Here is a 26893-nt window from a genome sequence, read left to right on the forward strand (position 1 = left end):
TCAGTTGGGTTCTTTCATGATTTCTGTATTTTGTTTTTAAATCTTTACTACTAAATAATTCTTCACACCTATGTCAGTACTTTTCTCTGAATAATATATGATCTTTATTCCCAATGAATGTGAAATTAATATCAATATAATATTTATTATCTGTTTATTTTGATATTGGCTTTTGCAAAGCTATCTTTATAAGCTGTACAATACTTATGATCATATGAATAGAACATATAAATCTTAATGATCATCTTGCTGCAAATTATCAGAATAATTATCATTTTTATGTTCCTCATTAATTATTTAAATTTCAACATGAGTGGTCCTCATGCTTTCTTCTTTTATGAATGTACGATTAGAATGAAATAAGGATTCCAGCTTATGTAATGGTCAAAACCACTAGCATGTTCTTTTTAGAGATAAGTGAAAATACTCACCGCATTCATCTCATCTCCTAACACAGACACTGTTTGTCCTGTATGCTTCCAGAGTGGCACAAACTGTGTACTTCGAGGGAACATTGTAGAGAATATTTTATTCTTTCTCTTTTTAATGATTTTAATTATTTATTTTAGAGAGAGGGTGTGTGGGGAAGGGCAGAGAGAGAGGGGGAGAGAGAGGAAGAGAAGCAGACTCCCCACTGAGCACAGAGCCTGACATGGGCCTCCATCTCCAAGCCTGAGATCACGACCTGAGTGGAAATCAAGAGTCAGACATTTCATTGCCCGATCCACCCAGAAGCCCTGGAAATATTTTATTCTTTCTAATTTACTCAACAGCTAATTCTAAAGGGAGAAAATGCCATTTTGCCCATGTGCCTAAAAGAAAAAGGTTACATAATAAACTGCACAAAGGAATCCCACCACCCATGCTTCCAGTTACCAAATATCCCGTGAATTTCCTTCCTAAACACAAAATGCATTCACTTCTCCCCAAAAGACACAGCCCTGGTGCTTCCTCCAGTCCCGACCTCCAGCTGGATGCTCAGCTGTCCCTGCAGCGGGTCCAGATGGGGGTCTTCATGGTAGAAACCTCTGGCCCCCACACCAATGCTGGGTCGTGGCGTGAGACAGGATCAACACTGGTGCAGAGGCCCCCTGCTACGTGTGGATGGGGTCTTTTACTTGATTAGGTGCCAATGTTTCTGCCTGAGGGGTGTCACCAGTACATTATAACCTGAAACCCAAGATCTTCTGGGACTTCCCTGATTTCTGTTACCTGCTTTGACTCCACATCTGAAGAAAACCTGGGAGTACATACCTTCTTTAGGAGCTGAGCTCTGTTCTCAGATGGCTTTCTGCCCTATGAACTCAAGTGTAGTACACAAACTCCAAGGCTGTTCATTCACTGCTTTTAGAGCAGCTTCATATTTTTTTTCGGAGTGCAACTCTTTTTAAAATCATAGCTGATTTTTTTTTTTTAGATTTTTAAATTTATGTGATTTTACTTAGTTCCATGTGCCAATACTTATGTCTGCATTTCCTTCCTAGAAGGCTTCCCTTGAACTCTAAGCTTCCTACTGTTTCTTGTTCAGACCTTGAGTGGTCAGGTTTGGTAGGAGAACCAAACCCTTGATGTCTTCTCCCAAAGCCATTTCTCCAGGTGAACAGATACACTGGAAATCATACCCAGTGACCCAGTCTTTTTCAATCTGGAAAGGCTCCAACATTTTAGATACGTATCTATTTCCTTTTAGTCCTTTTATGTGCAAATTGACCAATTCATTTCCTTAATACCTTGCCAAATTCAGGAACAGCCACTAACACTTGCCGTCAGTATTGTATTTCCAGCCCCTCTCCATACTTCACTGAATTTTCTAATGTTATCGCCAAGTTATCGCAGGTGATATTTTAGCCAAATAGTTTACCACTGCGTGATGGATCAGCATTTTTTCCATGCTCCTTGATCGTTTCCTTATCCCTTGCTGACTGACCACCAAGACAATGACACCATTTTTAATGTGTGAAAGCATCACCCCACTTCTATTTTTTTTTTGTCCATCTTTTTTTAAAATTAGGAAACGCTGGGTATGTAGCCATTAAAATCCCCAAATCTCAGTGTTTTCACCCGTCGAAACATTTTTTCATGTAACCTGGGGATCCGTAGAATGGCTCTGTTAATCATCACATCAGAAATCTAGACTTACACAAGCACTACTTTGTTACTCGCTTTTCTATCTCTGCATCAATGGGAAGGAAAGAGAAAGAATTGTACACCTACCTAGCTCTTACAGCTTTCATACAGAAGTATCACAAGGAATTTCTGCTCATAATGCACTGTTCAAACCAGTGACTAAACCAGATGCTAATGGTACAAGGAAGTGCCATCATACTATAAGCCCTAAGGGAAAAGAACTAAAAAATTCAGTGAAGAGCGTTAATGTTTGTTACAGAGGGAGCAACTGACGGCAGAGGAAAAATGTTAGAATGCTGTTTTCTGAAAGATAGGATAATAAAATACAGAAATATTAGGAAGTATGAAGAGGCTTAAAATGGGAACTAGAACAACAGCCTCAGTTCAAAGCACTAAAATGTTTCCTATGGATTATATGTGGGCATGATTGCTCTAAGAAAGTCCTGAAGAAGCTTTTACCTTAGTCCAGCAGTGATAAGGAAACAAAGAACTGTAGCAGTGGAAATTGGGGGGAGGGAGTAATTTGTGAGAAATATTTTAAGTTTACATTTGACAGTATCATATCTATAGATAAGATCCCCTTGACCACACTAAAAAAGCCGCCATCAGTGCGACTCTATGACCTAAAGGAATACTTTCTGCTACTGCCTTGCCTATCTCCATTAGAATGTGAGCAAGACAAAGAGAAATTTTTTATCCTCAGGTGCTGTCCACTGAATGCAGACCAAAAATTACCAGTTGCTTGATTGGATTGAATGATATGTGATGAAAGGCATGGAATGTAGTCGAAGATGACCCCTAGTTTTGTTAAACAGGTTGAGTAAGAAATAACTGTCTCTTGTTGAGCCAGTCTGCTTCTGTAACAATCACGAAGACACCCCCCCACCCTCCCCCCACCGGCAGTCTGCTGTCAGCAGGGATTAGAAGACTATCTGTGAGCTCAGCATGAGACCACCCATGGAGGACTTAATCTGCAGTCATGAGGAAATATCTCACTGATTTGGGAATAAGTTTGCCCTTCTGCAGACTCCACCTTCATCAGCAGGAGCCACCAGAAGACCCAGAACATTGTGCTCCAAAAATGACCTCCCATCCCTGTCTGCCTTCACGACCCCCTGTGTAACGATACTATCCACCTGGGGGTCTCAGGACTCATGTCAACATGCCCTTTATCATTGTCCTGGCAGTTACCATGAGAAGCTCATACTCCTGGGTCATCTCCCATCTCCAGAATCTAATCCCCATGGAGCTCTGTATGGCCCTGCTAACTTCTCACTCACCTGCCAAACCCTGTTAACCTTTCTTTATGTCACTAAATTCTTGATCTCACTTCCCCTTCCAGCTACTGAGCCATTTCTCTTCCTCCCTTTATAAAACATAAACCAAAACCTTGTGAATAGTTTTATATTTACCCATTTTCCAACTCTAATGCATGTCTCCTCTGTTCCATTTTTCCTTGCACATACTCGATTCATCTTTTATTTCTGCCAGCCTAACAAAAACTCATCTTATTAAGGTAATGAATACCCTCCACATTAGTAAATCTTATAGTTGGTTTTTAAACCTCATTTTACTTGAGTTTGCTAGTATTTAAAACAGTTGGTCACGTGATATTGTGGTTTAGATTTGCATTTCCCTGATGAGTAGTGATGTTGAGCACCTTTTCATGAATCCATTGGCCATTTGGATGTCTCCTTTGGGAGAATGCCTATTCAGGCCCTTTGCCCATTTTTTTAATTGGGTTATCTGTTTTGTTGCTCTTGATTTGTATCAGTTCCTTGAATATTTTGGATATGAACCAATAGGATATGTGGTTTGCAAACTTTATTTTCCATTCTGTAGGTTGCCTTTTCCTCTTGTTGATGATTTTCTTTGTTATAAAGAAGCTTTTTAATTTTATGTAATTCCACATTTTAATTTTTATTTTGTTGCCTGTGATTTTGGTGTCAAATCCAGAGAGTCATTGCCAAAACCAGTGTCAAGGAGCTTACCCTCTCCGTTTTCCTCCAGGGGTTTCATGGTCTCAAGTTTACTTTTAAGTCTGTAATTCATTTGGAATTGATTTTTGTGTAAAGTGTAAGACTGTGATGCATTTTCATTGTTTGCCTATGGATAACCAGTTTTCTTAACACAATTAATTGAAGAGACTATCCTTTCCCCATTGTATATTTTTGGTGACTTTGTAGAAAATTAATCAACCATATATGCGGGGCAAGAGATAAAATATTCTGGCCAGAATGTGGAGAAAAGAGAACACTTGTACACTGTTGGTGGGAATGTAAATTGGTGCAGCCACTATGGAAAAGAGTCTGGAGATTCCTCAAGAAATTAAAAGTAGAACTACCATATGATCCAACAATTTCAGTTCTTGTTATATATCTAAAGGAAGAGCAATCATTATCTTAAAGAGGTACTGTGTTTCCAGGACCATTGCAGCATTATTCACAGTAGTCAAAGTATGGAAAAAACTCAAGTGTCCATTAAGGAATGAATGGATAAAGAAAATGTCACACACACACACACACACACACACACACACACACACGCACACAGTGGAGTATTATTCAGGCTTAAAAAAAGAAGGAAATCCTGACATTTGTGACAACATGCCCATACCTTGAGGGTATTATGCTGAATGATACAAGTCAGAGAAAGACAAATACTTCATCGTATTATTCTATGTGGAATTAAAAAATTCTATGTGGGGAGTGGGAGACATGATGACAAGTTGCTAGAATGGTAGAAACTTTCAGTTATAAGATGAATAAGTTCTGGGGGTCTAATGTACAACATGGTGACTATAATTGATAATACCAGATTGTACACATTGATTGTCAGTACCAGATCGTCTGTATTCTCACACACACAAAATAAAACATACTTAGATGATGGATACATTAATTAATTTGATTGTAGGGATCCTTTCACAATGTATACACATATCAAGAGACTGCATTGAACACTTTATATATATTACAGTTTCACTTATCAGTTAGACCTCAATAAAGCTGAAAAGAACAATAAAACAATCCTTGGCTTCTTGAAACCCTTTTTGTTCTTGTTTCCAGTGTATAATATACATTTCCTTATTTATTCCTCTGATGTCTGTTACTCTAAGCCTTCCTTCCTCCTCTTATCCCAGATCTCTAATTGTGGGAGAGCCCAGGCCATAGTCCTTAGAAGTCTTCTCTTTTTCTGTCTGTGCAAACTAATTGGTGGTCTCATGTGGACACGTGGTTTTAAGTAATATCCACATGCTGTTCCCCCTCCATTTATACATCTAATCTGAAGCTTTATCCCAAACACCAAAGTCATATATCCAATTTCCCACTCATTTATCCACTTCTGTTATCTATCAAGCATCTAAAAGTTTTTTCTAAAGCTGAGCTCTTTTCTTCCAAATCTGCCTCTCCCACAGCCTTCACCATGTCACTCAAAGACAGCTCCATCCTCCCCACGGCGGAGACAAAAAAAATATTGTGTTCATCTTTACCTTCTCCCTTTCCCTCATATTCTGACTGTAGCAAGCTTGCAAACATCATAGGTTCTCGCGAAGAAATCCCAAATCTGCACTGTTCTCAACCCCTCTGTGCCCACTCTCCTAGATTTTAGTCCAAGCCACCATGATTCGTTTGTCTCTTTATCCATGGCCACTGCTTCTCTCTGGTTCTTTCTATATCTTTATGACAGTTGTTGTTTCTTACTTTGGTCAACACCTCTTGATAAATTCTTATTTGAGTCTGTTCTGCCTTTGGAACCTGCAGTTTGTTTTCTACTTCTGAGGTTTTTTCGTCTTTTTCTTCCACTTCTTTTCTAGATTCATTCCACTCTTTATTTCTCCTGTTTTTTTATTCATTTCCATTCTTAGTTTTTGAATTTCTAATTCAAGCTGATTGCTTATATCCACAAATGCTTGCTTGAATATATTCCATTCTTTTTGGAGTGTGCACTACTGGTTTTTTCTGCTTCATGTCACCATTTTTGATGAACGGGGTGAGGTGAAAGGTGGTTTTCCTGAAGTGATTGGAACTTGTGTGAATATTCACGTCTTGAATGCCTGTAGCAGTTCTCCATGGACTTATTTCCTTTGCTGGTTCTTCTTGCTGAGTGTTTTTAATAGACCTGGTTTAATTCAGCACTTTTCTGTTAGTGTAAAGAGATCTGGTCGTGTTTCAAGGTTTTTGTTTGCATTGGTGGTAAAGGAGGGATTGTGAGTTCTCTGGCATTGTGGCAACTTTTTGTTTTACAAGATCCTAAATTTTCTATTTTTTTTTTCCTTTACTACCAAGTTCTTACAGGGTACGTCTTCCTTCCTTTTGCCTTCATTCTCCCTCACAGTCATGAAACTAGAAGACTGTCCCTAAAAATTATTCTGGCCCCTGTCAACCCAGTGTGGGCCTTTAATCACGTGTTACTGCTGTTTAGCATCTGGTTCCTAACTTCACACACCCTTTCACATGCCTTCCTTATAGATCGTGTACCCATCTACCCAGTCCTCTCTTAGTGTCTGTACATCCACAATGGATCTCATTGCTCTGATGGTGACTCCAACTCTCCCTCAAACCCTCCTCTATTTGCCCTGTTGGGGTTTTTGCTTAGCTCTTGTAGCATCTGTGTTCTCTGTCTTGAGACTTCATTACCCCAATTTTAATAATTAGGAAATCCTTAATTTCTTAAGCTACAAGCAAATCTAATCACACTGTGCTTATCTATATATCTATTTGTATGTTTGTATATATATTTCTAATTTTTATGGATCAAATTCCATTAAATTAATTTGTTTGCTTGGAGGTTTGCCTAGTAGAGAGGAATAGACCGTTTGGTCTTTGTGTTGGTTTTGGTCTTCAGTGACTAACATATCCAATCACCACACATAGCAGCTTGAAACAATACAAATGTACTATCTCACATTTTTGAAGACCAGAAGTGCAACACGACTCTCACTTGGCAAAAAGCAAGGTGTCAGCAAGGCTGTGTTCCTTTCTAGAAGTTCTGGGGGTGCGTACACTTCTAGGCTTATTGCGATTATTGGCCAGATTCAGTTCCATACTCAATATGAGCTCTTGCCAAATGCTTTAGTAATAAATTTGGCTGTATAGATAGAAAGTTTTAGATCCCTATATGATTTTAGACTGTAGTCTTAAAAAGCCATAGCACTGGCAACATTTTCATATACCAACACATAGCTCTTCTCTTTCTTGTTTTTCTTACCACTCCCAAGCACCTCATGATTGTTACATAGAAAGGACTTGCTTTCAGGCCTTATGAGAACACCACTAAGATAACATCTCTTGACAGCATCTCTTCCTCAAAAAGTTCCCTGCTTCGTAATTGTTCTTGTGAAAAGCTTAAAATGTGTGTATCAAATATTCTGTTAGTATCCATTAAGAATTCTGCAGATGGGAAATTATTCTGTCCTGATGCTGGCTTTCCATCACAGAAATGCACTTCTCAAACTGGGCTTAAGATAATTCTTTTTAATCCTGTTTTCTTATAATAGGTAACGTCCTGTTTCCAGCTTTACACCACACACACACACACACACACACACACACACACACACACGAGTATACCATCATTTTCAGACTATTGGTGTTGATTTGTGTTCTTTCTTATTTTCTCTCAATTGTTTTTAAGGTCTTGTGTCATTTACTGACCTCTCCATTAAAGCATTCTGCAAAAAATTCCTGCCAGGCTAAAGAGCAGCGCATTTGATGATTCTGTCATTTGCTGCTATTTGCCATTTGTTCCTTTGAAGGCTAGGCAGAAACACTTTTCTCTTTAGCCACATCTAAAAGCCTAACCTTACGCCTCCAAATCACAAAAGGAGAGAAATAGCAGGAAAAGGTATTCTATTCTGAATTCAAAATTTTGATGTATCAAACTGCTGTGAAGTAAAGGAAAATAAGTTATGATTGTGTGCATGAAGGATGGAATTAGCTAAGATAATAACTCATTTCCTTGGTTCGAAGTTGACCTTTACTCAGAGTCCATCCCCATATCTCTGAAATTTTGATCGAGTGTTTATCACATATAGAATCAGAGGGATTTATACCAGACTGCCATCCTGGTATAAATACCACTAATAAGGTAAAAGAAAAAGACAACTTAATAACATCAGAAACATTTTGAATGGGAGATATTTTAGAATTACTGATGTTCTGTAGAGAACTCTATTCGCTATTTCTCCCTTCCCCTGCCTAATCAAAGATGTGTTTTATCTAGATAAGCCAGCTGTGAATAGCAAAGTTACAATCTTCCCTTAAGAGGGGATGAATAGAGACTTCAAAACAACGGGCAAGTGACTACTGCCCAAATTATCTGCATTTGGTTCTAGAATGTGTCTTAAATTTCTGGGCGATAACTGAAAATCCCATCTGTTTACTTATTCCACATTTATTCATTAGTTTCCACATCGAGGTGCTGTGCCAAGACCTAGAGCCAACTGAATCAATGTGTCCTACAGTCCCAATATCTTCAATATGCTGATGAGAAGGCAGACAGACAACTCGTGATATATAGGGGGTACCCAAAATGTGTTTCCAGAGCGCTGTGCAAATAGAGAGGAATGGTGTTCCATCCAGACATAGGTCTGAAGGAGCTAAACTTGAGGATATCCAATTCAAGAACAAGTTTTAAAGGATTATTGGGTGTGAGGGAGTATGGAAGGGGCAAATGAGGGCACTTCAGGGAAAGGGAATAAATTTCAGAAAACTAAAATTTCTTCAATCTTGAAACTGATCGATTCTACCAATCTGACTCCAGCGAATCAAGCTCTTTTCTGTGACCTGAAAACAGAGACACATATTTGTTGAAACACATGGTTTCTTGTCTTCCTACTGCAAAAAATAGTGAAGAGAAAAAGAAAAGTTCAAAAACATCAACAAGGCCACTTAAGGAACAAGTAGGTGCCAGTTTTCAAGAATGAAAATCATTATCAAAACATCATTATTTTAACAATTCTATAAATTTCCAATACCAGTTTGAGGGGTGTTTATATTCTTTAAGCATGAGTCTGGTAAGGAGACATTTTTCCTCACTTTCCAGCAAAGCATGTATTTAAAAAGGCTTTAATAAATACAAAAATAACACTTATTACCAAATCATAGCAAATCTGCACAGAAGATAAGAATTAGATATAATACTTAAGGATTACTGGTTTTCATGAAGACGTGAGGATTATTTTACTTACATTTTCCTAAGATTATTAAGAAAAGCTAAACCCAGTGAGCACTAAATGCAATACTTTATTATTTCCATACAAAACTAGTTGTGAATCTTGCAGTAAATTAACATGAACTTGATTTAATGCTATTTTTAGGTTTTATTTTGTTTAGTGCTATATAACTTTGGCAGATAGCCTATTTTCTGTATATGTGATGAAAAATTTTTCACTGTTTTCTGTATATGTGATGAATAATTTTTCCAAAATATAGCCTATTTTGGATCGTTTAACCTTCATATCATTAACCTAAGTGAAAGTAATAAGGCTTGACTTTAATCATTTATTCAGTAGGCATGAATTAAAGGTCTGCTATGTAAAGACCTCTTCTCATACAAAAGGATACTGCTGTTCTGTCCCTAGGATTCTGTGAAGGAAGGATGCTCCTCAAGGAGGGACCCTCCTCCTTTCACTGTATTACTGTTTTGTACTTTCCCTGATCTTTTTCCCAAAAATCACTAAACCCATTCATCTCATAATTCACTCATTTAGCTCAGTCTCTTTTCTCCATTTGACTGGTTATCCCCAAACATCTTCCAATTTTTTCTTTTGGAAGTTACCAAACTTCTTCGTTTAACTAATTTTATACATAATGAAAACATTATTTGGGTGTCAGTTCTAGGGAAAAAGTACTTACCAGAACTAAAAATTTGAGCATACCTGCAAGCTATGTGAAAAAGACATCTTAATGAGAAAGGACTTCCATCATGAAAACATAGAAAGCATCATAGAACACTTTTGTGCCTGTATTTCTCTTTAAAGAAATTTAATTATTTTGAGGGCAGGGGACAAGCGGAGTCCCCACTGAGTGGGGAGCCCTACATGGGCTGAATCCCAACCCCCACCTCAATCACAGCATAGATGGAAATCAAAAGTAGGAAGCTCAACCAAATGAGCCATCCAGGTGCCCCTAAAGAAATTTAATTATTAAAGATTTATTTATTTATTTATTTGAGAGAGAGAGACAGTGAGAGAGAGCACGAGCAAGGAGAAGGTCAGAGGGAGAAGCAGACTCCCTGTGGAGCTGGGAGCCCGATGCGGGACTCGATCCTGGAAGTCCGGGATCATGACCTGAGCCAAAGGCAGTCATCCAACCAACTGAGCCACCCAGGCGTCCCTAGAAATTTAATTATTTAGTCACTGCATGTAGGTACAAGTTTGAAAGATAAAATGAAAGACAATAGGCACCGAGTCTGTGGGAAAACAAACATCTTAAAGTACAATGGGTTTAGATGATTGCATTTGTATTTAATCTCCTCTGTCCTGCAAAAATAAAATAGAGGAAGTAAAAGATGGAAGATAATTCGGAGATAAACGCTAGTTAAGTAATGATGGGACAAAATAAATTAACATAACATAAAAGATTAAAGGACTTCAATACATAGTTTTCCTAAGAAAGAACAAATAAAAAGCATAGGTATAATTATTTGAAAGGTGACTATCAAAAAACAAATTTTAAAAAAACCAAATTATTATATCATACCTAAACAAATTCAGGTTATTTGGAACAAAACTATTCAATCAAGTATGCAGATTACAAAGCTTAGTGCTTTTGAGATAAAGGCTTGGGCTGATCTCATTGAACTCAATAGTACCGCAGCCCCGCCCTTTTCCCTGGGCGGTCCGTTCGAAGACACCAGTGGATGCCTGAAACCAGGGATGGAGCCAAACCCTATCAGACTGCGTTTTTTTTCCTATACACACATACTCATGATAAGGTTTTATTTACAAATTAGGCACAGTAAGAGATTAACAACAATAATAATAAAATAAACAACTGTTCTCTAATGAAAGTTACATGAATGTGGTGTCTCTCAAGACATCTTGTGCAGGGGCGCCTGGGTGGCTCAGTGGGTTAAAGCCTCTGCCTTCGGCTCGGGTCATGATCCCAGGGTCCTGGTATCGAGCCCCGCATCAGGCTCTCTCCTTGGTAGGAAGTCCGCTTCCTCCTCTCTCTCTCTCTGCCTGCCTCTCTGCCTACTTGTGATCTCTGTCTGTCGAATAAACAAAATCTTCAAAAAAAAAAAAAAAGATATTTTGTGCGTACTCGCCCTTCCTGTGATGAGGGGAGATGAGAAAATGCCCCGTGGTAAGATGCAGGGACGTGAGTGACGTAGGCGTTGTCACATAGTGTGGGGCTACTTTGACCTCCTGATTGGTAGCAGAGGAGGATCAGCTGGTTCCAGCCGTGTTTGGGTGACTGAACCCATGGATCTGGGGCCTCTCCCGAACTACAGCAGCACGAAGAGAAGGGACAGTGCTGACTGTCAGAGTCTGCTGCATGAACTCCGGGCTGCCCTGGATGCTCACAAGATCCCAGGAGACGCCTTTCCGCCTTGGCCCCTGGCCACCTCCTAAGTCCAGCGTCATTCCTCTAACACACTCGCACAAACACATTCCCACACCCACACCTCACACATCCTCACAAGCAGACACCCTCACTCATACACTGACGTGTTTATACACACTGTCACAAGTACCCGCACACACTAAAACACACACACTCGTATTCACGCTGTCACAGACTCACACACACTGACAAATACCTCCACACTGGCAAACACACGCATTCACACACACACTGCCACACACTCACGGACACACACACACTCTCACACTCGCAGACTCACACTCTGACATGTACACATCCCCTCCCCTTCTTTCTGCTTGTCCGGAAAGACCCTGATCACACTCCTTCCAAGCCGCTCGGCCTTTGCCACAGCTCCCGGCTCCTACGAGCCGAGCCCGTAGCCCTGCAGGGTGCCGCGTCCTCAACGCACCTGCCCACCCCACGAGACGAACACTGCAGACAACAGAAACTGTGTGTTTCTCATATAACCTCCTAGCACAGAACAGTGCCTCGTTTATAGCGAGTTCATGGTAAGTTTTTGTTAGAAGAGGAATGAACTTCTGCTGGTACTAAATTGCCAGGATCTCTCCCCCTCTCTGTTTCTCTCTCTGTTTCTGAAATTGTTTAGAGTTTTCTTTCATGTGACTATATATTCTCTACTTTTATTACTTTTGTTACTTCTATTCCTACGTGATACTGCACTATTAAAACACTGAAGTATTGCGATTCTTAGGATTTGATGCAAAAGACATTTTTATCTGCCCGTAAAAAACCCAGGGACACTCCTCATTTCTGCCACAGGAGACTCCCTAGTTCTTATGCAAACGCCCCATTGAGTTCTCCCTGAGAACGTGAGCTCTAGCCTCAGAGAATCCCTTTACTGGATGGTTATTTTCTGTGTCTTATTGAATCCTGGGACAAAAGAATTAATAGAAATGAGTGCCATGTTTCTTTAACTTCTGGGCATGCGCTGACTTCATATTTCAAGGGAACACTGGCCCAAAGGTGTTTGTCATATTCCACATTTTTATTCTGACCCCAAGTAGCATCCTAGGTATTCTCAGCTCTATCTATGGAGTATCAGAAATAATATCAAGTTGAGTCGTGCAGAGGCGGTGTTAATTGCATATGATTTTCCTGATGGTTTAAAATTGTGCGGTCCTGAGAAACAAGACATTAAAAAATGTGAAAAAGGAAGCATGCAGTGGTATCGTCTCCCTTCACAGAAACGTCAAGGATGTCTAGAGACACGGCATGGAAATTGGCTTGAGATTTTGATTTGTTGTTAGAAAAGCTTTCCAAACTTTTATAAATCTTATAAATCAAAACTCCTCTATCTGATGAAAATAATTTTCAATACATTGCTGCCGCTGCTCCTGTAAAATTTTCTCGGGAGGGCTGGCATTCCGTCACTAGAGAAGATTTTTCGTGGAAAGCTGTGAGCCCCAGGCAGTGCCCCGTCTGTGTATCAGTGGCCTTGTGATCGGAAAGCATTCTTTTCTAGATTCCCAAGGAAAGGCTGAAGCAGCCAGTCCTAGGCTCTGATTCCACCTGAGCAGGAGGCCAGGCTCAGTGAGAACCTACTTCCTCCCAGCCCCAGGTGGATGGTGTGCCTAGAACCACTGAGAGGCTGCGTCATGAAATATGGGAACTGCACGTTACGTAAAGAAACACGTTTCATGCCTCGAGCATGGGAGCTACTGTTTTCATTAGACTAGTACCCCGTAGAGGACTAAGCACTCCTTTTCCTTTTTTTTCTAACAGTATTTTATGGTCTTGATAAAACTAGAAATAAATGACAAATTTGGCTTGACATCTCATTGATCAAACCTAATTTTGATGCTAACATAGTGTGACTGAGCCCAGGAAGAAAACATTACCCAGGTTTGATGGTGTCGACCATGGAGCAGAGCAGTTGGTATTCAAATCCCTGGAGTCAAAAAAACCTGTCACAGATGACTTTTTATGGGCAGTTTAAAATGCCAAGACAAAGGCTGGAATGTCATCCGCGGAGAGTAACAAGAGATTTGAAGGAAATCTATATTAAACTCCTCTAGTACAGATTTATGCTACGTGGAAAAGTCAGAAATTTCTCTGGGCAGGTGTCAATGGAAAGTTCTCATCCACATTCTGGGCAGAAGTTTCGGGGCTTGTCCCAACATTGTCAACCTCATACCCTTTTTCGGATTCTTCAGATTATAGTATCTACAGGATCTGGGCTGCAGTTCCATCTTGGTGCTGACCGGTGATAGGGGACCCACGTTTGACACTGCTTACCCACCTCACCCACACGGGGCTTATGTAAGAGTCAAAGTCGCTTATGTTTGTGGAACTGCGAGATACTACAAGATTTTGTGTAGGGGTAAGATGTTCTAATGTTTCGAGCAAAGAATAAACTTGCGAATATAAAGAAGTTGGAAGATAACCAATATCTTAGGTAACTGGAGTTTTCTAAAGGGGAAAATTACTTTGACTATCCTACTCCAATTTTTTTTTTAAAGACCATTTTTGATGTTTACAGAAGGAAGGTTACCACGTTCTCATGCTGATCTTTGACTCATTGCAGTTCAGAATGGAGGAGCAGAGCTTCAACGTACACAGATCTCAATCGCATTCAGGAAAGCATTCGCTCGTTTATCTTAGTCTGACATTCCTCAAGTATTCATTTACATATTTTTATTTTATATTTAATTAATTTTTCTGAGTACTTGCCCTCCAAAAAATTAAATCCATCTAAAACATACTAGACAGTCAACAATATTCTCGGACTATTATTTGTAAATAATATAAAATGCACTGCAATATCTTAAGATCACTTTTAAGAATGTTATAGTGTCAACCCTTGGGAAATAATTGTGGGGATTTTTTTTCTCTTCTCGAATACAGGTTTTTTTGTGTTCTTTCTTAAAAAATGTATTTAGGGGCGCCTGGGTGGCTCAGTGGGTTAGACCTCTGCCGTCAGCTCAGGTCATGATCTCAGGGTCCTGGCATTGAGCCCTGCATCATGCTCTCTGCTCAGCCAGGAGCCTGCTTCCTTCTCTCTCTGCCCACCTATCTGCCTACCTGTGATCTCTCTCTCTCTCTCTCTCTCACTCTGTCAAATAAATAAATAAAAATCTTTAAATAAAAAAAAATTATTTAAATTCAAGTAGCCAACTAATAGTACATCATTTGTTTCAGATACAGTGTTCAGTAATTTATCAGTTGTGTATAACACCCAGTGCTCATTACATCACGTGCCCTCCTCAGTGCCCATCACCCAATTCCCCCATTTCCCATGCACCTCCCCTCCAGCAACCCTCTCCTGGGTTTTCTCCCTCTCTGATGACGTCCCATTCAGTTCCCCTCCCTTCCCCTATGGCCCTCTGCTCTGTTCCTTATATTCCACATGCGAGTGAAACCGTATGATAATTTCCCATCTCTGATTGACTTATTTCACTCAGCATTATACCCTCCAGCTCCATCCACATCGATGTAGATGGTAAGTATTCACCCTTTCTGATGGCTGAGTAGTATTCCGTTGTCCATGTGGGCCACCTGTCGATGGACGTCTCGGCTACCTCCACTGCTAGGTATTTACGCCAAAGATACAAATGGAATGATCCGAAGGGGCGCCTGCACCCCGGTGTTCATAGCAGCAATGTCCCTAAGAGCCAAACTTTGTGTTTTGTTTGTTTGTTTTCTCCGGGTAGATTTTTAACTCTTACCCCTACCTTGGAAAATGGTGCAGAAAGTTAGCTTCCTCTGCCATTCCTCACAGCTCTGGTGACGTCGGTGGTGTGTGCTCATTTGCAGAGCTGGAGGCCGAGGAGTGGTGCAAACATCTCTGCATGGAGTGTCTGGGGACCCGCCTCAATGACATCAGCCTTGGCGAGCCCGATCTTCTGGCGGCAGGTGTACAGCGAGAACAAAATGGTGAGTGTGAGTTGCCTTCCATTATTTAAAGTGCACTAATAGTAGAACTTTGAGACTGCAAGGGGCCTTGGGAATGTTTCAAAACAATCATTTTTAGAAGAAATAAACTAATCCATCTGAGTTATGAAGAGGCTTTCCCAAGGTTGGATAGCAACCAGGAGAAAATCCTAAGGTAACAACCCAGGTGTCCTGACTTCTTGCTCTGTGACATTGGGATATATCTAAATAAATGACTGATTTCCACTGGATATTTTCTCCTGCACCATTTATTGAAGAGACTGTCTTTTTTCCACTGTATATTTTTTCCTGTTTTGTCGAAGATTATTTGACCACAGAGTTGCGGGTCCATATCTGGGCTCTCTACTCTGTTCCACTGGTCTATGTGTCTGTTTTTGTGCCAGTACCACGCTGTCTTGGTGATCACAGCTTTGTAGTAAAGCTTGAAATCAGGCAATGTGATGCCACCAGTTCTGTTTTTCTTTTTCAACATTTCCTTAGCAATTCGGGGTTTCTTCTGATTCCATACAAACTTTAGGATTGTTTGTTCCAGCTCTTTGAAAAATCCCGGTGGAATTTTGATCGGGATGGCATTGAAAGTATAGATTGCTTTGGACAGTATAGATATTTTAACAATGTTTATTCTTCTGACCCGTGAGCATGGAATGCTTTTCCATCTTTTTGTGTCTTCTTCAATTTCTTTCATGAGTGTTCTGTAGTTCCTCGAGTACAGATCCTTTACCTCTTTGGTTAGATTTATTCCCAGGTATCTTATGATTCTTGGTGCTACAGTAAATGGAATAGATTCTCGAATTTCCCTTACTATATTTTCATCGTTAATGTATAAGAAAGCAACTGATTTCTGCGGAAATCAGAGGGGGAGATGAACCATGAGAGACTGTGGACTCTGAGAACAAACTGAGGGTTTTGGAGGGGAGAAGGTGGGAGGTTGGGTGAGCCTGGTGGTGGGTATGAAAGAGGGCACGAGTTGCATGGAGCACTGGGTGTGGTGCATAAACAATGAATCTCGGAACACTGAAAAATTAAAATAAAATTTTAAAATATTTAAATAAATAAATGACTGACAAGTTAACAGATAATGAGCTTTTGAATGTACAACATTTCTACATCTTCTTTGAGAGTTGTTGTAGATTTAGAGTCTAAATTAACAAACTGATCTATCATGTTATTTTTCAAAAGATTTTAGGGAATTTGGCTAATACCATGTCTTAGCTCAGGCTACCAGAGCAAATTACCATGCATTGGGCGACCTCAGCAATAAGAATTAATTTCTTACAACTCTGGAGGCTAGAAATCCAAGCTTAAAGGTCGGTTTCCAGTGAGGATCCTCTTTTTGACTTGCAGACTAACCATATTCTCACTGTGCCCTCACATGGCTGAGAGAGAGAGAGGGAGGCAGAGAGGGAGAAAAATATTCCTCACACGGAATATTTCTTACACAGGCACTAATCCCACTTTGGGGGGCCCACCTCACATCTAAACTTAATTACTCCCAAAGATTCCATCTCAGATCACCTCAGAAGTTAGAGCTTCAACATGAATTTCAGGGAGGCACAATTCAGTCCATACCATAACACAAGTATGCAAGGATGAAACGGCAGAGGGTATAATAAAATTAAGGCTTATGTGATACACAGTTTACTTACTATACTCAGCTCTAAATTAAGAGGCATTTCTGAAATTCTGTGTGTTCTTAACTAGCACCTCTAAATCATGAAATCAGAATAATATGATGAGCTCATTTTTCTTCATTTTTTAACATAATTATAATCATCACTAGAAGACCCAATAGTGTGCTAATAGAAACTTTTTAGTGTTGCTCATTTTTGATGGCCAGTGTATTTGAAAAGGTTGAGAGACACTGGTGAACCTTGCCACTAACTATTGAAAAGAAATTATGGAATTACCTGTGACTTACAAATTAGACACCACAGGTAAAAATGTACCAGGATAGCCCTTGGTGATCATTATCTTGTTATGACTAATAATGTGCTAACAGCCATCACTGCCTTTGTAGCTGTTAAAAAGCACTATTTTTTGGTTTGTTCCTAACCTGCAAAAAACAAGTTTTCCCTGTTAGTTGGCCACGAACACACGTGGGCACACCACCTTCGCCGACGCCGGCAGCTTCCAGAAAGTCACGGAGGCATTTCTGCAACTCTTCTTCCAGCTTCTATTCCATCTTCCAGTTCTCTCCCACACTCTCCTGGAGGTATTTCATCTCTCTGCACTGTTTCCTGAGAGCCCGGCCTACATACAGAACATCCACGGCCGTGATGCTCAAAGCAGGTGCTCACCCACCGTTTCAGAAAAGGAGGGAAGAAACTCTTCCTGATAAACATTCGTAAAGCAACTCATAAAGGAAACACGAAGAAAAGGAATAAATTAGGCCTGTGGATGGGAGCATCGTTGTGTGGCTCATTTAGTGTGCTTTGTATGCTTTTAAAGATTCGGGGTCGTATGGGGCGCCTGGGTGGCTCAGTCAGTTAAGCGTCCGCCTTGGGCTCAGGTCATGATCCCATCGAGCCTCCTGTTGGGCTTCCTGCTCAGTGGGGAGTTTACTTCTCCCCCCCCAACACTCATGCTTGCTCGCTCTCTCACTCTCACTCTCTCTCTCAAATAAATATGTAAAATCTTAAAAAAAAAAAAAAAAAAAGATGTGAGACTGTATTTGGTTTCCATCAGGACTAATGGATAATGTGCTTCTTTGGTTTATTAGGAGTTTATTTTTAGTTTTATAATAATGTCAGAATAACTTGCTGAGATATATAGTACAGGCACATATGGGCTGCCAAGTGAACTTTCCAGGCCACAGTCTGAATGCCTGATACACCCTTTACGTAGCTCAGAAAAGTTACTAAATCTCTCCTGATTTTAGTTTCCTAACGAGTGAAAATTAACTCATGATGGTTTAGTGAGGTGATGGAAAATAAAGACTAACTCTCATGTGTAATTCGATTTAAAAAAAAGACACAAGTATTTTTAAGTACAAATAAAAATGAAGAAATCCAAAATAATTCCTGTGTATGCTAGGGAAGATCTGAAATGATCTTAACATTCAATGCCATAAAATGGTTTCTTAGCTTTATTTTGCTTAATAGTCCCAACTTTATACAAAGGGATATATGTTCTTTTAAAAATACATTTTAGAAATTCATGAGCAATTATTTATTTAGAGAAGGTAACGCTTGGTTCTTTTAAATAAACCCCAATACTCTGTTAGGAGATTAGCAATCTTACTTCAACAAGGACACACGCACACACAGACACACGCACACACAGACACACGCGCACACACACACACACACACACACGATCACTGAGACTAGCGTTCAACATTAAAAGGAAACTTTGTCAATGAAAGGGTCTCCTTTCCTTAGAAATCACCTCTGAGTCCCAAGGCCATAGACAGACCCATTGCTCCACCCTCTTCAAATCTGCGTACACTTTCTTTAAAGTGCCTTGAGTTCAGGTGATAACATCTTTCCTCTGTTCTTGTCCCATTGAAGGCTAGATAAAACTTTAAAACAGTCATTCATACTGTAGGAGAACATGAAAAGATAAATCATGACAGAATATCAAGATTACACGTTCTACTATTACTAGCTCAAAAATTCCAATACACACACGCACACACATGCTTCCTGGGAGAGAAACACACACAGACTGACCAAACTGGTTATTGGCATACCCTGATTTTCTCACTTGTTAATCAACACACTTCTCTTATAGGTATTTTAATTCCATTTTAGGGTCCCCTTGAAATAAATACCAGTGGTTTTCATGATTTAGACTAGCAATGGTCTTTGACCAACTTCAGCCCACACCCATGGGCCCCATGATTGCTTTAGAGACACACCTGTTCCTAAGATAGTACACCTGTTCATTTTACTATGTGTAGGGGAAGTACTTATTGTTTTAGCTAGATAATTACTCTTTCAAAAATAATGTTGTTTTTTAAAACTGTCCTTTCATGTTTTCAATCACTACTCCACACTCTTCAGGTATAACATTTCCTAAAATAAATAAAATTCTTCAGTTCCTAGTACATGTTTGAAGTCACTAGTATGTACAGATATGAAAGATTTTTCATTACAGATTCAGGTTTTTTTCCTAAGGTATTTTAGTATTAAATTTTATAATGTATTCTTCATCAGAAACATCATTTTACTATTTTATCAATGGCGTGCTTGCATTTAATTTGAAATTTCTCCCAAGAGACAAGATCCATATGCCTGCAGAATTGATGTGAGAAATGACATCACTGTGTCTTGGGGTGATCTTGTGGTATCCTATCTTCAAGGAAAGACTTACTGCTGAGGCTTGACCACAGCACTTTTTTTTTCTTTTTTCTTTTTCTTTCTTTTTTTTTTTTTTTGACATTGAGAATTCCTCCTTCTCCTCTAATGTTTTTGTGACTCTTCACAGAGCTCGGTCTTATTTACTCTGAGACCAGCTAAGGACAAACATTTGTGCAAGTAATTTTTAAAGGTGTAACGTGTGTTGCTGAGATAAAAGTGGTTATCGATTAAATTCTTCACTATAATCATCTTTATCTAGTGCTGTCAGCTGCCTTCATATCGACTCAGAATCCCACATGGTATAGGGAAAAGTAAACACACACAAAGACACACACAAACTTACTCTTGGACCTCAGATAACACCGCCACAAGAAAGTGCATATTAAGTCCACATTTGAACTTTAAATTCTTACAACTTCTGGAATCTTCGCATCTTTCCATAATATTTAAGATACTGAACTACACTGACCTTAGAATGTATGGTGTTACAATTAATGGTCATTGATAAAGGATTCACTATACATAACAGCAATTTTAGAAAACAAAGTTTACTCGTTAATCATTAATAGCAGAAGTAAGCATCATTACCAAGAAGGAATGCACTTATAGGAAATTCCTACAGTTGTTGGAAGTGGACTCGGAGGATATGTCCAGATTGCCATTGATGCAAGAGATTGCCATTTGGATCAAAATGGAAAAGTAACCTCAGACTTTGCCCTCTGGTTACTCTAAGGTCAGATCTGAAGATTTGTTTTTATCTAGGAACTAGTGTCCCTGCTTATGAGTGGACTAGAATTGGTACAAGTTTTTACTTCTAGCCTAAGAATGTATATAACCTTCCTCCAGAACCAAAGCAGTATTCCAGTGTTTTTTCTAAATTATTTTCCTGGGTTTCCATAACCATACTTCTTACCCACTCAGATCGTATTGTATGTCATTCACTCATTCAGTATTCACCCATCAAACATTTTCAAGGCTATTATATGCAAGAAGTAGGCTGAGGAAATGTAGAATTATATAAAATATGGTCTTTACTTTCAAGAAGCTCAAGAAGTACTGAGGGAGACAAACCGGTAAACAGGGTGCGTAGATCATTGTGGATTTGTTTGTTTGTTTGTTTTAACTTAATTTTATTTTTTCAGTGTTCCAAGATTCATTGTTTATGCACCACACCCAGGGCTCCATGCAATATGTGCCCTCCTTAATACCCACCACCAGGTTCACCTAACCCCCCACCTCTCTCCCCTCCAAAACCGTCAAGTTGTTTCTCAGAGTCTCTCGTGGTTCATCTCCCCCTCTGATTTCCCCCAATTCAGTTTTCCTTTCCTTCTCCTATTGTCCTCCATGTTATTCCTTATGCTCCACAAGGAAGTGAAACCATATGATAATTGACTCTCTCTGCTTGACTTATTTCACTCAGCATGATCTCCTCTAGTCCCGTCTATGTTGATAAAAAAGTTGGGTATTCATCCTTTCTAATGGAGGCATAATATTCCATTGTATATATGGACCATATCTTCTTTATCCATTTGTCTGTTGAAAGGCATCTTGGATCTTCATAGCAGCACTGGCCACAATCACCAAACTGTGGAAAGAGCCAAGATCATTGTGTTTTAAAATAATGCTGTGTTACTTATCACACAAAATCTCAATAACAAAGACCTTTATCATTCACGCACCAAAGGGTTGGCCAGGATTCTCCTGACTTGGGCTGGGTACTAATGAGACTGGCCCCAAACTGTATAGGTATCCATGTCTTTTCCATTATGTCTCTTACTCTCCTTACACTAATGGCTCCCCAAGGCATGCCCTCATAACAAAAAACAGGAGGGAAAGCAAGCAAGCCCAAACATGCAGCACAAATTTAGCCTCTGTGTGTATCATGTCCCCTGATACTACGTTGGCCAAAGCAAATCCTATGGCCAAACCCAAAGTCAGGAGGCTGGTGGGACACTCTACATGGGAGGCTGTGACATAAGTTGGAACTTATGATCTAATATGGAGAGGAAATGAAGAACTGAGAAAAAAAATGATCCAGTCTACCATCTGAGGTGTAATAAGTGCATGCTAAAATAAAAATAAAAGGAAAATGCTGTGCATAGATATGATCAATTCAAATAACAGCCTACCTTCTTTTTTTTAATTATTTTTTTACTCCCCCAAACAAGCTTTTTCAATCAGGCAAGTCTGAATTCTTAATACTCATCAGTAGTTAAAGCTAATACTTGCAGAACTGTACTCAAATGGAAAATGACCAGTTAATGACAAAAAAAAAAAAAAAACGGCAACAGTAACAATAAACATCTCCCTATTTTAAGGATCTTTTCCCCAATTTTTCAAAAATGACCTGGGGTAAATCATATTCACTCTTATATGCATTCTTTATAATCAGTAATGAAAAGTTTTCCAAGTTTATTTTTTTGTCCATAGAATAACCCCGAGCAAAACTAACTTTTGCATGGGGAAAAAACTTACATATACCTGTGTTTGAGCTTCTGAAATGCCATCCACATACTTTAGTATTTCCAAAAATGAGTTCCAGGATATTCTACTACTATTATTACTACTAAGTGCCCTCTGAATGAGGTTATCAGTAGATTGAATTTAATACTTTAGAACACTGCTATTGGTTGAATTGCCACCCCCCCCCCCCAAAATAAGATATATTGGAGTTCTAACCCTCAGGGCTTCAGAATGTGACCTTATTGGGAATAGGGTCTTTATAAAGATAACCAGGTTTAAATGAGGTCATTAGAATGAATGCTAATTCAATATGACCTATAATATATCCTTATAAAAAGGGGAAATTTGGACACAGAGGAAAGATGATTTGAAGACACACAGCAGGAAGATGGCATGTGACTCAGTGATGCATCTACAAGCCAAGGAAGACTGAAGATTGCCAGAAAACACCAGGAGCTAGACGAAGTGAGATGGATCCTCCCCCTAGAGCTTTCCAAGAGGTCATGGCCCTACCTACACCTTGATTTCCAATTTTTAACCTCTAGAACTATGAGATATTAAATTTGTGTTGTTTAAAGCCACCACTTAGTGGTACTTTGTTATAGCAGCTCTAGGAAACTAATACTAACTCTGTATAATGTATAATGGTCACAACATACATTAATAGAGTAAGGTTATTGAGGTGTCTTATAGTAAAGACCTTGTTTAAGTTTGTATTATGAAACATTTTCCAAACTCAGTTTTCTATGTTGCCTCTTTCTACACATAACACTTATTCATACCCTTTGGAACTTACCTTCCATGAAGCACCTCTGAAAATGCCCGTATAGCCAAAGAGGTGATCATCTATAGGGAAAATTGAACGGTGAAGGTGATGGGAATAGCCACCCCATCAAGAATCAGATAACGTTCATGAATGCAACACAAAGTCTTGAATAGGCTACATTCTTTGCCTAGCCTTGTGTTGCATTGCTTTAATTTCACTGTCTGATGGATATTGACATGACATACAATTAACAAACCTGGTTAAAACTGTCCCTTTCCCCATTTGGTGGTCTTCAACGTGCACTATAATGGAATAAAGGTTAATACCTATATATATTTCTGCCTCTTTCTAAAATAAGTGCTTCAGGGCAGTCAAAAATGCTTTAAGTACTTACCACATTGCCAAATCAAAATGGTCCATTTGTCAGACTGTAACCACGTCATTGCAAAGTGAGATGCATCCTGGAAGAACTATCTTGAAACACCAAAGGACCTGTCTTGTTTCCTTTGCCCTGGAAAAAGTCCCTGTACAAACACAGTGAGAACAAATAGGCAGATTTCAAAAGCATTTGGAGTCATGTGAAAGTAAAAGTTTTGAGGGAAGAATGTTGAATCTAGAATTACTGGTATCTCCCAGCCCCAGATAAAAAGAAAAGAGAGACTTTGCAAGTAAGTTTTCTGGAGAGTAAGAAGTAAATGCCTTGCCCTTCCCCTTTCCATGGGAGTATGGGTTCACAGCGAGACATATTTAAATCTCCTCATATAAACTGGTGATTTCTTCAAAAGCAAATACTAGAATTTGATTCTACATATTGGGTTGGATGATAAGCATGGGAAGAATAGTGGGGAGATGTCAGGAGTACCAGAGAGGTGTAAGAAGACAAAGAGAGCCTCAACTGTCTCAAAATAACAATGTGGCCTAGAAGGCATGTCCGAGTATCTATGTGCCCACCTTGGACTCCAGACACTATCTAGGAGCAGAAGTTGATACATACAGGAAAGAAGATATATACTTCACAGGAAAGTGGATACATACAAGCCAGATAAGAGAACTCGCATTTCCTCTGTTGACTCATGTGATTATATCAGTTCAGTCTAAGATGAAAAGGGGAAGAAGATCCAAGATTGAACTTGATCACAGATTGGGTTAAATAAGACTTCCTTTGACAGAAAACAAACACAAACATACAAAAAAGAAAAGAAAATCTTAAATGAATTCAATATATAATAATGAAATTTTACTTTTTGACATAGCCAAGTTTTCATGAACCATTTATTTTTCTGCCACAGTAAAATAAAGTAGCCTAGAGCATAGAAGTCCAGCATAGAACCTGATCAACAGAAGTTTCCAGACAAAGTGTATCATCATGTTCTGTTCCACTTCTCAGCTCTGGGGTCATGAGCAAGTGACAGACATTCTCTAAATCTCAGCTTCCGACTCTTGAGAATGACATGATAGTTTGTATCTCATAGGATTATTATGAGGATTAAGTAAAGCCCGGCGTGGGAACCAAGTAGCACGGTGCCTGGCAGGAAAGTCAGTATGTATCTGGGACACAGGTGAACGTCACCATCACATTCACATCAGGCGTGTGCTAAGCAAGTAAATCCTGGGTCTGCACTCACACCCACAAACAAAACATCTCTAGGATGCAGGGCCAGATGTCCATATTTTAACACCTCAGTGAACCTAACATGCACAAACATTGGAAAACTTGGGGTAATAAACTCAATTATAATTAGCTTCATAAAATCTACCAGTGATTTTAGGATTCGGTCATTTCAGAATGACCAAATAAAACGTCCTTGTATTATCTCAATACTGGTTCACATTGTAATGAGAGCCCATTTTTACTTCATACAGGTTATGTGTGGCTTTTTTTTTTCCTTTAATCAGCATCATCATAGATTTACCTATTTGTTAGACTTCTCTTAATTCTGTTTTAAATTGTACTAATTTCTGTTCTCATTCAATATGGTGAGTTGCTTCACAGTTTGGAGTTTAATTGTAGGTTATTTTTCTTTTTTCTTTTTATTTTTAAAGATTTTATTTATTTGTTGGACAGACAGAGATCACAATTAGGCAGAGAGGCAGGCAGAAAGAGAGGAGGAAGCAGGTTCTCTGCTGAGCAGAGAGCCCAATGGGGGACTCGATCCCAGAACCCTGGGATCATGACCTGAGCTGAAGGCAGAGTCTTTAACCCACTGAGCGACCCAGGCACCCCTGTAGGTTCTTTTTCAAATCTCTTGAAATGGATGGTCATTAATTTTCAGCTTTTCATTTTTCTAATATATTTTATAACACTCTACATTTTTCTTTGAGCACAGTTTAAAATTCCAATAGCAACAGTATCTTTCCCAGAGCTCAGGTTATAACAAATGTTAAAATTTGAGGGGAAAGTGTTGTGGCAAATGTTTTTAATTTCCACCTGCCACAAGGAAAAACATTTATAACTTTATCTCTGATTATAGCATTCATAAGTAAAAATCTAATATATAATTTGAAACTTTTAACTTCACTGGATAAAAATAATTTAAAAATAATAAAGGAAATGATTAAGAACCATACAAAATAAAACAAAGTAATATAAGTAAAGCATTAATAATATGACAGTAAATTGATAATAAAGTTTAACAAGTTATTTTATTAAGATAACTTTTTTAGTAAGATAACTTTATTAAGATAAACCCAACAATCATGTTGGGCTAAAAATAATCTAATTTTTAAAAATAATCTAATTTTAGGGCACCTGGGTGGCTCAGTTGGTTAAGTAATTGCCTTCAGCTCAATTCATAATCCTGGACTCCCAGGATTGAGTCCCACATCAGGCTCCCAGGTCCTTGGGGAGTCTGCTTCTCCCTCTGACCTTCTCCCATCTCATGCTCTCTCTTACTCTCTCTCTCAAATAAATGAATAAAATCTTTTTTTAAAAAAAAGAATAATCTAATTTTGTACCACTTAGTAAAGATTCAAATTATCCAAATTGACTCAAGAAAAAATAGAAAATCTAGAGAGCCCTGTATCTTAATTTTAAGAAATTAAAATTATTGGGGCACCTGGGTGGCTCAGTCAGTAAGCATCCAACTCTCAATTTCAGCTCTGTTCATGATCTCAGGGTTGTGGGATCAAGCACTGTGTCAGGCTCCACATTAGGTGTAGAGCCTACTTAAGATTCTCTCCCTCTCTCTCCCACCTCCTCCCTTCCTCTCAAAAAAAAAAAAAAAAAGAAAAAGAAATTAAAATTCTTATTATACAACTTTCCATACACAAGCTCTACTCCCACATAATTGCAGAGTTGAATTCTATCAAGCAGTTAAAGAAGAAACAATACCAATTGTATGCAAACTCTTTTGGAGAAGGAATTATTCTACAACTCATCTTATGAGGCCACTATAACCCAGATGCTAAAACTGGGCAAAGTCAATATAAGAAAAGAAACTTACAGACAAATATCTTTCATGCATATAAGTACAAAATCATTTTAAAAATTAGACAAGGAATACCAAACTATTACATGGAAAGATAATATATTGTGATCAATATTGGTATATGCCAGAAAGGCAAATATTTCCTGAAATCAATCAATATCTTCATTATATTTTCACTATATTAAGAGGGAGAAATCATGATTATTACAGGTGATCCATAAAATGCATTTGATAAGACACAATATTCATTTATGAAAACAATTCTTAAACGTTTAAGAATAGGAGAAGACTTTCTCAAAATGA

General features: G+C 38.9%; 1 protein-coding gene across 1 annotated transcript in view; it reads left to right on the plus strand.

Moving 5' to 3' along the window:
• The window catches only part of DOK6 (docking protein 6), a 371423-nt gene that overhangs the window by 192756 nt on the left and 151774 nt on the right, over positions 1-26893 (plus strand). Inside the window, exon 4 of the mRNA XM_046025994.1 lies at positions 15495-15614. Coding sequence (XP_045881950.1) covers positions 15495-15614 — 120 coding nt within the window. The remainder of the gene's footprint in view (positions 1-15494; positions 15615-26893) is intronic.

This window comes from Meles meles, chromosome 12 (assembly GCF_922984935.1).
Source record: "Meles meles chromosome 12, mMelMel3.1 paternal haplotype, whole genome shotgun sequence".
Lineage (NCBI taxonomy): Eukaryota > Metazoa > Chordata > Mammalia > Carnivora > Mustelidae > Meles > Meles meles.